The sequence below is a fragment of the Otolemur garnettii genome, unplaced genomic scaffold (assembly GCF_000181295.1).
Source record: "Otolemur garnettii isolate 467f Iridium unplaced genomic scaffold, OtoGar3 scaffold00179, whole genome shotgun sequence".
NCBI classification, from domain to species: domain Eukaryota; kingdom Metazoa; phylum Chordata; class Mammalia; order Primates; family Galagidae; genus Otolemur; species Otolemur garnettii.
In genome coordinates, this window is record NW_003852574.1 from 385,064 (window position 1) to 397,088 (window position 12,025).

A 12,025-nucleotide genomic window follows, 5' to 3' on the forward strand; every position below is an offset into this window, starting at 1 on the left:
AAAAAAAAAAAAGAAAACTAACCTCCTGGGCCTTCTCTGGACTAGCTGCTTCTTTGGGGCTATCCCCAGATATGCTCTTTCTCCGCTTTGTATTTCCAGGTGGTGACTCATCTTGGGATCGCTCTGGTCTCTTCAATGATGACCGAGTGCTGGCGCTACACAGGGAAGGGAAGTCAAACAGCTTGCTTCGGTTGCCCTTAGAAGAAAAAAGATCCGTTTTCTGTTAAAACCTCCTCACTTGGCAAACAGACCAAGGCTTCTTGGGAACTATTTTCTAACACTGCGTTCAAAAGTCCTTTTTCCTACTTGGTCTTTTAAAGACTAATTCCCCAAAGCTGAAGGGCAGCCAATCTAACCATTGATACAAACAGTCTAACATCAGCTGTCTAAACTCATCTTAGTCTGTTTGTGATTTGCTGTATCGTAGCCTGGGTTTTTCTTTTATGCAGAAGGTCCTTTCATATTCAAGTAAATCACTCATTTTCAAGTTGATAATAACATTTCAATGCTGCTGTCACTTCTTTCCCACATCTATTCTTCTAGGGACCAGGGATTTTCTCCCTTTTATGTTTCTGAAGTATAAGTTCTAACACAGTTCCCAGCAATGTTGAGCCTGCAATAACTATTTGTGGAAGGAAATTCCTATTGTAGCCCCTGCTCATGATTTTAAAATCCAATTTCTAAAACATACTCACTTCCCAAGTGTTGTCACTTTCCATATAATTTCATGTCTTTCAAAATGACTTGACAGGCTCGGTGCCCGTAGTACAGTGGCTATAGCGCCAGACGCATACACAGAAGATGGCGGTTTTGAGCCTGGCCCGGGCCAGCTAACACCAATGGCCAGGGCACCAAAAAATGGCCAGGCCTTATGGCAGGTGCCTGTAGTCCCAGCAACTTGAGAGGCTGAGGCAAGAGTTTGAGGTTGCTGTGAGCTATGATGCCACCGCACTCTACCCAGGGTGGCACCTTGAGACTCTGTCTCCAAAGGCAAAAAAAAAAAAAGTAAAACCAAAAATGGGGCAGCACCTGTGGCGTCGCCTGTGTCTCAGTGAGTAGGGCGCCAGCCCCATATACCAAGGGTGGTGGGTTTGAACCTGGCCCTGGCCAAACTGCAACAAAAAAATAGCCAGGCCTTGTGGTGAGTGCCTGTAGTCCCAGCTACTCAGGAGGCTGAGGCAAGAGAATTGCCTTAAGCCCAAGAGCTAGAGGTTGCTGTGAACTGTGACGCTACAGCACTCTACCGAGGGTGACAAAGTCAGGCTCTGATCTAAGAAAAATAAAAGAAATTAAAAAAAAATGACTTAACAAATTCAGTCATAATATTTATATGGGGTTAATTTATTTTTTCAAAAGCCATGCACATTAATCTACTATAATCCACAAGTGGCCTTAAAACTATAGTTCATTTTTCCCATATTTAGTGTTCAGGTTATTGATAGTTAGAAATATGAAAGACTGTCTATATGTGTGTATACCTAAGGCATGTAACTCTGAATTTGTACTGTGAAAATAAAATGAAAGTGTGTACCTGTGTAGGCATATCCCTGTTTCTAACTTTCTGTTTGAAAGTATCCTATAGAGGGTGGTACCTATGGCTCAGTGAGTAGGGGGCAGGCCCTATATACCGAGGGAGGCAGGTTTGAACCCAGCCCCGGCCAAACTGTAACAAAAAACAACTGGTCCTTGTGGCGGGTGCCTGTAATCCCAGCTACTGGGGAGGCTGAGGCAAGAGAATCGCCTTAAACACAAAACTTGGAGGTTGCTGTGAGCTGTAATGCTACAGCACTCTGAGGACAACCCAAAAAAGAAAAAAAAAAAGGCATCCTGTGGAAACCTATGTCTACAGCATATATACAGATGAGGTGGGTATTTCTAATTAAAAAATATAAACATTCTCTGGCCAGGAGAGTGGCTCAAGCCTATAATCCCAACCCTTAGAAGGCCAAGGAAGGTAGATTACCTGAGCTTACAGGCTCGAGACCAGCCTGAGCCAGAGCGAGACCTTGTCTCTAAAAAGCCAGGTGTTGTGGCAAACACCTGTTTTCTCAGCTGCTTGGGAGGCCGAGACAAGAGAATAGCTTGAGGGCGGCACCTGTGGCTCAGTGGGTAGGGCACTGGCCCCATATACCCAGGGTGGTGGGTTCAAACCCAGCTCCGGCCAAACTGCAACAAAAAAATAGCCAGGTGTTGTGGCAGGCACCTGTAGTCCCAGCTACTCAGGAGGCTGAGGCAAGAGAACCGCCTAAGCCCAGGAGTTGGAGGTTGTTGTGAGTTGTGATGCCATAGCACTCTACCAAGGATGATAAAGTGAGAGACTCTGTCTCTACAAAAAAAAAGGAGAGAGAATAGCTTGAGCCCAAGAGTTTGAGATTGCCTTGAACTATAAGGCCATGGTACTCTACCAGAGGTGACAATTGAGACTCTGTCTTAAAAGGAAAAAAATATACCTATATATATAAACATTCTTGAGTTATCATTGCTTATCAAGTGTTATGCTAGGTGCTATGGAGTATAAATAAGCGAGAATGATCTACAAAAAGCAGGTCTTCAGATAGGCTGTTGCCTCTTCTTTTTTTTTTTTGACAAGGAGCCCCTCTCTGTTGCTCTGGGTAGAGTGCCCTGGCATCATCATAGCTCACAACCACCTCAAACTCCTGGGCTCAAGTGATCCATCCTCTTTGCCTCAGCCTTCCAAGTTGCTGGGACTACAGGTGCCTAAAACAATGCTTGGCTAGTTTTAGTAGAGATGGGAAGTGGGGTGTGTGTCTCGATCTTGCTTGGGCTGGTCTTAAACTCCTGAGCTCAGGCAATCCACCTGCGTTGGCCTCCCAGAGTGCTATGATTATAGGCGTGAGTCATTGAGCCCAACCCACGTAGGCTTTTTCAAAGAGCCTAGATGCGCCAGGCATTGTGGTTCATGCCTATAATCCTAGCACTCTGGGAGGCCAAGGCAGGTGGATTACTTGAGCTCCAGAGTTTGAGACCAGCTAGAGCAAGAGCAAGCGCCCATCTCTAAAAAATAGCTGGATGTGGCTTGGCGCCTGTGGTTAGGACACAAGCCATATACACTGGGGCTATTGTGTTCAAACCCAGCCGGCCTGCCAAACAACAATGACAACTTCAACAAAAAAACAGCCGGGGGGTGGGGTGGGGGAGAAATAGCCGGGTGTTATGGTGGGTGCCTATAGTCCCAGCTACAAGGGAAGTTGTGGCAAGAGAATCGCTTAAGCCCAAGGGTTTGAGTGGCTGTGAGCTGTGACGCCACAGTACTCTACCAAGGGCCACATAATGAGATTCTATCTCAAAAAGAAAAAAGAAAAACACAAAAAAGAAAACCACAGCCTAGATGTTAAGAGCTGAAAATAAACATGGCCTCTTCTCATCCCCATTCTTAATTTATAGATCCAGAAACATGTAGAGAGATGGAACATATCCCTCAAGGTCACAGCTTGTAGGCAGCCCAAGGTGAGATCTAAAATTCAGGTCCCCTTGGCTGAGAGCGATGGCTCTAGCCTGTAATCCTAGCACTCAGGGAGGCTAAGGCAGGTGTATTGCTTGCTTGAGCTCATGAGTTTAAGACCAGCCTGAGCAAAAGGGAGACCCTGTCTCTACCAAAAATAGAAAACTGAGGCAAGAGCATCGCTTGAGCCCAAGTTGGAGGTTGTTGTGAGCTATGACACCATAGCACTCTACCTAGAGTGACAGCTTGAGACTGTCTCAAAAAAAAGGAAAAGAAAAGAAAAAAATCCAGGTCCCTAAGTCCTATAATTCTTTTCAACTTTTGGCTGTTCCCAGCTAAGGACTACTTTTCCCAGCAGGCTGAGTACACAAGGCTTCCTCCAGATATACCAGAATAACTTACGACATTTGTAGTTCTTCTCATTACAAGGGGAGCTGTCCAGAGGCTTGCCATGCACGATGATGTCTCCTCATCATTCTAAAGAAACAGAAGAATTGGTTTTAAAAAGATCCAGCAAAGACTAATATTAGCTTAAATGTTTTAGGTGTGATTCTGCCTAAAGAATACTGGATAGGCATTGATAGTATCATAATGTACCCCCATTTCCCTATTCCCCATAGCCACTTTTAAGGTTAGAAATTAATCATACTTTTTCATGTCTCCTGCACATAAATACACTGTTAGCTTCCCCTAGCTAAGAAGGATCATACAATGTCTTCTTTTGACACCTGCCTCCCTCCCCTCTGAATTTAATCGGGCTAGGGGCAGAAACTCAATAAAGTCTCACCAAATGAACAAACATATCAGACAGCTGAAGCCTTGGGGAATTGCTGCTCTCTTTTATAACATACTTCTCTAGAGATAGTTTGTAGAATGGATAGGAAAACACACACACGGTACCTTCAGATTCTCTCCATCAAGAAGGTCCATGAAGCCATCATCCTCATCAGACAAAGTGGCTGTCACAGGTGACTGAGGCATAAAAAGAGGAACAAAATTCCCTGGTTCACTGCCATCTCTTTCCTTTGAAGAAAACTGTAAAACAGAATTCATGGCTTATTAATAAATGAGAGCTCTGGCAATTTTCATTTCTTTGAATGAGTCACTGATTTTTCTGATAAAAACATGTTATGTTATATTTGTCACACAAAGTAAAATTTTAGCAGCTACTATCAAAATCCACTGAAATGAGGAAGGGTGAAAAGATGCAAGTCTCTATGGAGATCATAAAATGGCCTTGGGAATAGTTATGTAACTCCAGTTCTGATAGGGTAATAAAGAGTGGCCTGGCTCTTCTTACTGAGCCCTCATCAGTTTTAAAAAAAGAAGGCCGGGCATGGTGGCTCACACCTGTAATCCTAGCAGTTGGGAGGCCGAGGTGGGTGGATTGCCTGAGCTCACAGGTTTGAGACCAACCTGAGCCAGAGTGAGCTCATCTCTGAAAATAACATGGCATTTATTTTTATAAATAAAATAATATTTATAAATAAATACCATGTGGCAGGTACCTATACATAAATACACTGTTAGCTTCCCCTAGGTAAGAAGGATCATATCAATAGTAGTAGTCCCAGCTACTCAAGAGGCTGAGGCAAGAGACTCAGCCCTGGGACTCTACCCAAGGTAACAAAGTGACTCTGTCTCAAATAAATAAAGTGTAAATGGTAGACAGAGTAGCAATACTGACTGAACCTGAACCTCAGACCACAAACTAGACCAGAAAAAGAGTATTTTCAGATGTAAGTTCCTAGGATAACCTGGAAACCCAATGTGGTCATTTTGTTCAAGTTTCACCTCTCCTGGCAATATATACATGCTGTTGGTGGATCCAATTTAGACTAATAGTAGGAAACTTTGGAAGGAACAACAGTCTGTCTGGCAAATAAATAGGCCTGAAACAAGTGGCCCCCAAACAGCCAAAGCAGCCTCTAGGCAGTAAGTTCACAGGACTCTAATGTAGTTTTTTTGCAGTTTTTGGCCAGGGCCAGGTTTAAACCCTTCACCTCCGGGATATGGGGCCAGAACCCTACTCCTTGAGCCACAGGTGCCACCCTCTATTGCAGTTTTTAATATACCTTTGGAAGAAGTATTGTTTGCAAACAAAATTGCTCTTTGGGAAGCACTCACAACACAGTGTAAGAGCAAGTATTAAATTTTTTTTTTTGAGACAAAGTCTCACTTTGTTACCCTCAGTAGAGTGCCATGAAGTCATTCATAGCTCACAGCAACTTCAAACTTAGGCTCAAGTGATTCTCTTGCCTTAGTCTCCCGAGCAGCTGGGACTTCAGGAGCCCACAACAATGCCCGGCTATTGTTCTGAGATGGGGTTTTGCTCTTGCTCAGGATGGTCTTGAACTCATGAGCTCAGGCAATCCACCCAGCTTAGCCTCCCAGTGCTACGATTATAAGTGTGAGACACCCCACCTGGCAATACCAAGTATTAGTTAAGGAGGATGGCCCAGAATGCCAGCAGTCATATATATATACATGTATATATATATATATATTTTTTGCAGTTTTTGGCCAGAGCCGGTTTGAACCTACCACGTCTGGTATATGGGGATGGCACCCTACTCACTGAGCCACAGGCGCTGCCCTACACAGTCCAATATTTCAAACATACCATCTTCCACTCTTGCTATTGCCTGTCTGCTCTCCAGACACAGCAAACCAAGAAGAATGATTGACAGTCTAGTTTTAAAAGTCAAGGTAAAGAGCTACTATAGTGTTCTTAACTCTGAATTAAAGAGGGTGGTTTAGGCTATGTTAGCCAGTTAGATGAGAGTTTTTCAAACTGTATATGGAAGCAACACACTGTATCCTATGATAGAATTAATGTACACAATTATGATCTAATAAAAAAAAAAAAGAGGGTGGTTTAATCCTCTCTTCTCATCAGAAATACCCCTATGAAAGCCAGAGCACATACCATCCGAGCTGGGGCAGAGTTCTGCCTTTGTGTGCAGAGATCTTTACTCTCCTCGAGTGAATGAGAATGCAGGCAGCCACGAGATGCAGGTCTTACTGGCTTCTTAAACTCAAAGGCTTCCTGCAAGATAGTATAGTTCAGACATCTACTGTCCATGAAAACCACCTCTAGAGCCTCACTTATAACCCAAGTGAGACAGTCATTGCCTCCAAACTAAAGGTTCACCTATTTCTGATCTAATTACAACACTGGGTCTGTTCAAAAATGTCCAAAGCTATCTCAACAGCTAACTTCTAAGGCCAGGCACAGTGGCTCACACCTATAATCCTAGTATTCTGGGAGGCTGAGACAGGTGAATTGTCTGAGCTCACAGGTTTGAGACCAGCCTGAACAAGTGTTAAGACCCCATCTCTAAAGAAGAGCTGGAGCTTGGTGCCTATAGCTCAGCAGCTAGGGTGCCAGCCACATACACCAGGGTTGGTGGGTTTGAACCCAGCTCAGGCCTGCTAAACAATGACAACTACTTGCTCGGTGCCCGTAGCACAGTGATTACGGCGCCAGCCACATACACTGAAGCTGGTGGTTGAACAAGGCCTGGGCCAGCTAAACAACTGCAATCAAAAAATGGCCGGCATTGTGGTGGGCGCCTGTAGTCCCAGCCACTTGGGAGGCAGAGGCAGGAGAATCGCTTGAGCCCAAGAGTTCGAGGTTGCTATGAGCTGTGATGCCACATCACTCTACAGAGGGTGACGGCACAGTGAGACTGTCTCAAAAACAAAACAAAACAAATGACAACTACAACAAAAATATAGCCAGGTGTTGTGGGGGATGCCTGTAGTCCAGCTACTTAGAAGGCTGAGGCAAGAGAATCTCTTAAGCCCAAGAATTTGAAGTTGCTGTGAGCTGTGATGCTACAGCACTCTACTGAGGGTGACATAGTGAGACTCTGTCTCAAAAAAATAGCTGGGTATTGGGGCAGGCACCTTTAGTCCCAGCTACTCAGGAGGCTCAGGCAAGAAAGAATCACTTGAGCCCAAGAGTTTGAGGTTGCTGTGAGCTACAATACCATAGCACTCTACTGAGGGCAACTTGGTCTCAAAAAAATCCCCCAAATAAAAACCCAACTAACTTCTAAAATAGCATTTTCTCCTTATCAAATTTTATTTTCGAAAAAACATAAGCATCTGCCAAGTATACAAAACAAGTGATAAACTAAATCACACATTTTCTAAAATCCAAAGCAAAAATAGATAAAATCTAAGGCAATATTATTACAATATAATCACCTATGAACAGGAATTAAAAACTCGCCATCTAGATCCATCTTAAGGTTTCATATTTTCTTTTTTCTTTTTTTTTTTGGGGGGGGCCGGAGCTGGGTTTGAGCCTACCACCTCCAGCATATGGGGCCAGCGCCCTACTCCACTGAGCCACAGGCGCCACCCAAGGTTTCTTATTTTCTATCTCTTCTATCAACTGTTCATAATTTTTTCTCCTTAAAATTGTTATTGTATTACATGACAAAAGGAATGGGAAAGTAACTTGCCAAGGTCACAAAGTTAAGAAGAAGGAGGATTTTTTTTTTTTTTTGAGACTGAGTCTCATTTATTGCCCTTGGTAGAGTGCTGTGGCTTCATACCTCACAGCAACCTCAAACTCTTGGGCTTAAGCGATTCTCTTGCCTTAGCCTCCCAAGTAGGTGGGACTACAGGTGTCTGCCACAACACCTGGCTATTTTTAGAGACAAGGTCTCGCTCAGACTTACACTGGTCTCGAACCTGTGAGCTCCGGCAATCTACCCCACCTTGGCCTCCCAAGTGCTGGGATTATAGGCATGAGCCACTGTGTTTGGCCTAAGAAGCAGGATTCAAATCCAGATTTCTTGGACTCAAAGTCCATGTATGACTTTGGCTAAGTTTTAGTTTCCCAGAAATCAGCACAGTCATTTCTCTATAAACTGCTGACGCTTGAGGGTTTCATCTCAGCCTGTTTAATACATTGATGTCATACTCACATTTTCCTTGTTCTCATCCTGGTCAATGAGCTGAAAGATGTCATGGTCAAGAGAATCGGAATGGCTCCTCTTCAGAGCTGGGCTACATCCCAGAAGCTTCTGCTATCAAAGTGAAAAAGAAAGTTACATGAATAAAAATTCAATGGAAACCTTAGTTCTCAAAAGAACATTGCGGGAGGGAGACTTGTCTTGTCCCTCACACACTGTAGTAGGTTAAACAGTATATGTGACCAGGGCACCACTTGTCAGAACATAGGATTAGAAGGGTTCCCACTAACAGCTTTACAGCTAACCCCACAATGTGTATAGCCCTCTTAGCAGGGATTATAGTGCCAAATTAACCCCCACATAATAAATGCATAAAAAGAACTCTTTATGGTTTTATGATACTAAGAGATGAAAAACAAATCTAAGAGGCAGTCTTGCTAATATCATCAAGAGAATAGGATTTGAGAAAATGGTAAATAAAACTGCTTCCTATCAAGATTATTTGGTTCTGGCCAGGCACGGTGGGGCTCATGCCTGTAATCTTAGCATTCTGGAAGGCTGTGGATTGCTTGAGCTCACGAGTTCGAGACCAGCCTGGGCAAAATTGAGACCTCATCTCTACTAAAAATATAAAAAACTGAGGCAAGAGGATTGCTTGAGCCCGAGTTGGAGGTTGCTGTGAGCTATGATGCCATAGCACTCTATCCAGGGAGGCAGCTTGAGACTCAATCTCAAAAAAAAAAAAAAATTGGTTCTTCAGACAAAGGTGACCCATATAACTTTCTGTGAGTTTTAACCACAGACAGAATAGGTACCACATTTTCTTGGAATGGTTTTGATTTCAAATACGTTATCTTATTAAATCACACGGGTAATCTGAAGGTTTGAAAAATACAACTTGGCAAGGCAAATACTCAAAACCTTTAACAAAATGATACCACAAGCAGCTTGATGGAGGAGACACTAGTTCAGATTACTTGTATGCCAGCTCAGAATGGCCCAGACTCACCAGCACATTCCTAGCTCTAGTGCTTAGGAGACTAAGAAAAAGCAGTTTTCACTCTCAAATTAAGGTCTATCAAGGTCATGCTGATAGCCAAGGTACAAATAATAGGTATTAGTGCAAAATAAGAGAACTAACTTACAGGTAGGGAATTTATTCTTCTCACGGGATTTTCAAGGCTATAATGAGATAAGAAGGTAAATAATGAGAATAAAGCAAGTAAAGAGGCATTCATTGGCTGAGGAATAATGTTTAGCCTATAGTATGGTCGGCGGAGGCAGTCAGACAGACTCTCATTTTAGCCAAGAGATGGAAGAATAAAATTCTAAACCTGCCCTGTTCTCAGGGGCAACCTCAATACTAGGCTTCTAGGTGAAAAAATGCAAACCTAGGTCTTCTCTTAAAATATACATGTTTGGCCAGTGAGGTGGCTCATACTGGTAATTCTAGTACTCTGAGAGGCTAAGGTGGGTGGATTCCCTGAGCTCACTAGTTCAAAACCAGTCTGAGCCACAGTGAGAACTCATCTCTAAAAATAGCCAGGCATTGTGGCAGGCGCCTGTAGTCCCAGCTACTTGGGAGGCTAAGGCAAGAGAATCGCTTGAGCCAAAGAGTTTGAAGTTGCTGTGACATCACAGCACTCTACTGAGGGTGACAAAGTGAGACTGTCTCAAAAAACAAACACACACAAACAAAAAAAAACCATGTTCTCTTAAGGCCGTGATTTCAGAAGGTAAGCAAGGGTTTGGGTGAGGTACAAACAGAATACCAGAATTACAGAGAAAATAAAGGGTGGAAGAAAAAAGTTTTGAAAACTGCTGACACAAACTACTCATTCTCAAGATACCAGTTTCTAGAAGGATCTAGTCCAGAGTATGAAGAATTTCATTAAAAAATATGAACATTTTTTTCTAAGTATAAACACTTAAAAGCAATGATACATACTTTTCTTTACTATCCAAGGGTCCGGGAGAATCCAGACAGAAACCTGTGGAAAAGAAAAACCTACTCAGGAAATAATGCACAAAACACTATTTTCTCATTAAAATAAATAGGTTAGTACTATTTCTTTTCTTTCTTTGAGACAGAGTCTCATTATGTTGCCCTTGGTAGAGTGCTGTGGTGTCACAGCTCACAGAAACCTCAAACTCTTGTGTTTAAGCGATTCTCTTGCCACAGCCTCCCCAAGTAGCTGGGACTACTGGCACCTGCCACAACACCCGGCTGTTTTTTGGTTGGAGTGGTCATTGTTATTTAGTTGGCCCAGGCCCAGCTCGAACCCACCAGCCTCACTGTATGTGGCTGGTGCCCTACTCACTGAGCTACGGGTGCTGAACCATACTATTTATTTTGACAGAATTAAAGTCAAGTCTCTATTTGTCAAAAACCTCCTGTATGACAAGTCTTAATATTTTCAGAGTCTATTTACTAATCCCTTTCTACTTGAAAATATCATCAAGGAAAATAGGATTTGAGAAAATGGTAAATAAAATTGCTTAGTATCATGATTATTTGGTTATTTTATTATTATTATTATTTTTTGAGACAGAGTCTTACTTTGTCACCCTCGGTAGAGTGCTGTGGTGTCCCAGCTCATAGCAACCTCCAGCTCTTGGGCTTAGGGCATTCTCTTGCCTCAGCCTCCCGAGTAGCTGGGACTACAGGCGCCCGCCACAACGCCCAGCTATTTTTTTGTTGCAGTTTGGCCAGGGCTGGGTTAGAACCTGTCACCCTCAGTATATGGGGCTGGCACCCTAGCAGGTGCCACCCAGATTATTTGGATCTTCAGATAGAGGTGACTCATAACTTTCTGTGAGTTAGCCACCAAAAGAATAGGTACCATATTTTCCTGGAATGTTTTTGATTTCAAATATGTTATCTTATTAAATCATACAGGTTAATATGAGGGTTTGGCAAGGCAAGAACTCACAGCTTTTAACAAAATGATACCAAAGGCAGCAGAGTGGAGGAACTGCTTAAGATTACTTCTGTGCCAGCTCTGCACGACCCAGACTCACCAGTGCATGTCGAGCTCACACCTCTTCACATCTCTGTAGCCTTATAGAAAGTTGGATGTCATAACTCGTAACCAATATCCCAATATTCCTGTCTGCCACAAACAAGAATCCTATCCCCAGTTCTATATCACATTCTATACAGACGCCTACATTATATTAAGACTTTTGCTCATATCATAGCCCCCTAATCTAAAGCATCTTTGCCCTAGTGCTTTTTCTTTAGGAGACAGTACCTCCCCAAGCTTAGGCTGGAGTGGAATGGTTTAATCATAGCTCATTGTAGCCTTAAACTCCTAGGCTGGAGAAATCCTCTCGTCTTAGCCATCTGAGTAGCTGGGACTATAAGCTACACTACTACACCTGGCTAATTTTTTCACTTTTTGTAGAGACAGGGTCTTACTATGTTGCTCAGGCTGTCCAGTCTTTTATCTGTGGAAATACAGATAAACCAGGCAGTAGTAGCATGAATTTATGAAGAATGAAACATACTGGCACATTTCCTCCATAGCAAGATCATGAAAATAACTTCCTTATATTGTACTTCTAGTAATTTGACCCTGTATTTTATATATCTTTTTCATTTAAATAGATCTTTAGGCTCGGCGCCTAT

At 43.0% G+C, this 12,025-nt stretch overlaps 1 protein-coding gene across 4 annotated transcripts in view; it reads right to left on the reverse strand.

The window, feature by feature from the left end:
• CDC25A (cell division cycle 25A) overlaps positions 1 to 12,025 on the reverse strand; it is a 27,543-nt gene that overhangs the window by 12,274 nt on the left and 3,244 nt on the right. The window contains exons 3-9 of one of the 4 annotated variants that reach the window (XM_003800548.1): positions 10,343 to 10,385; positions 9,540 to 9,576; positions 8,407 to 8,508; positions 6,393 to 6,512; positions 4,364 to 4,498; positions 3,866 to 3,940; positions 23 to 196 (exon numbers count right to left, since the gene is read on the reverse strand). In XM_003800548.1, the coding sequence (XP_003800596.1) occupies positions 23 to 196; positions 3,866 to 3,940; positions 4,364 to 4,498; positions 6,393 to 6,512; positions 8,407 to 8,508; positions 9,540 to 9,576; positions 10,343 to 10,385 (686 nt within the window). The remainder of the gene's footprint in view (positions 1 to 22; positions 197 to 3,865; positions 3,941 to 4,363; positions 4,499 to 6,392; positions 6,513 to 8,406; positions 8,509 to 9,539; positions 9,577 to 10,342; positions 10,386 to 12,025) is intronic. The other 3 variants (XM_012811878.1, XM_012811880.1, XM_012811879.1) reach the window with 3 other exon arrangements.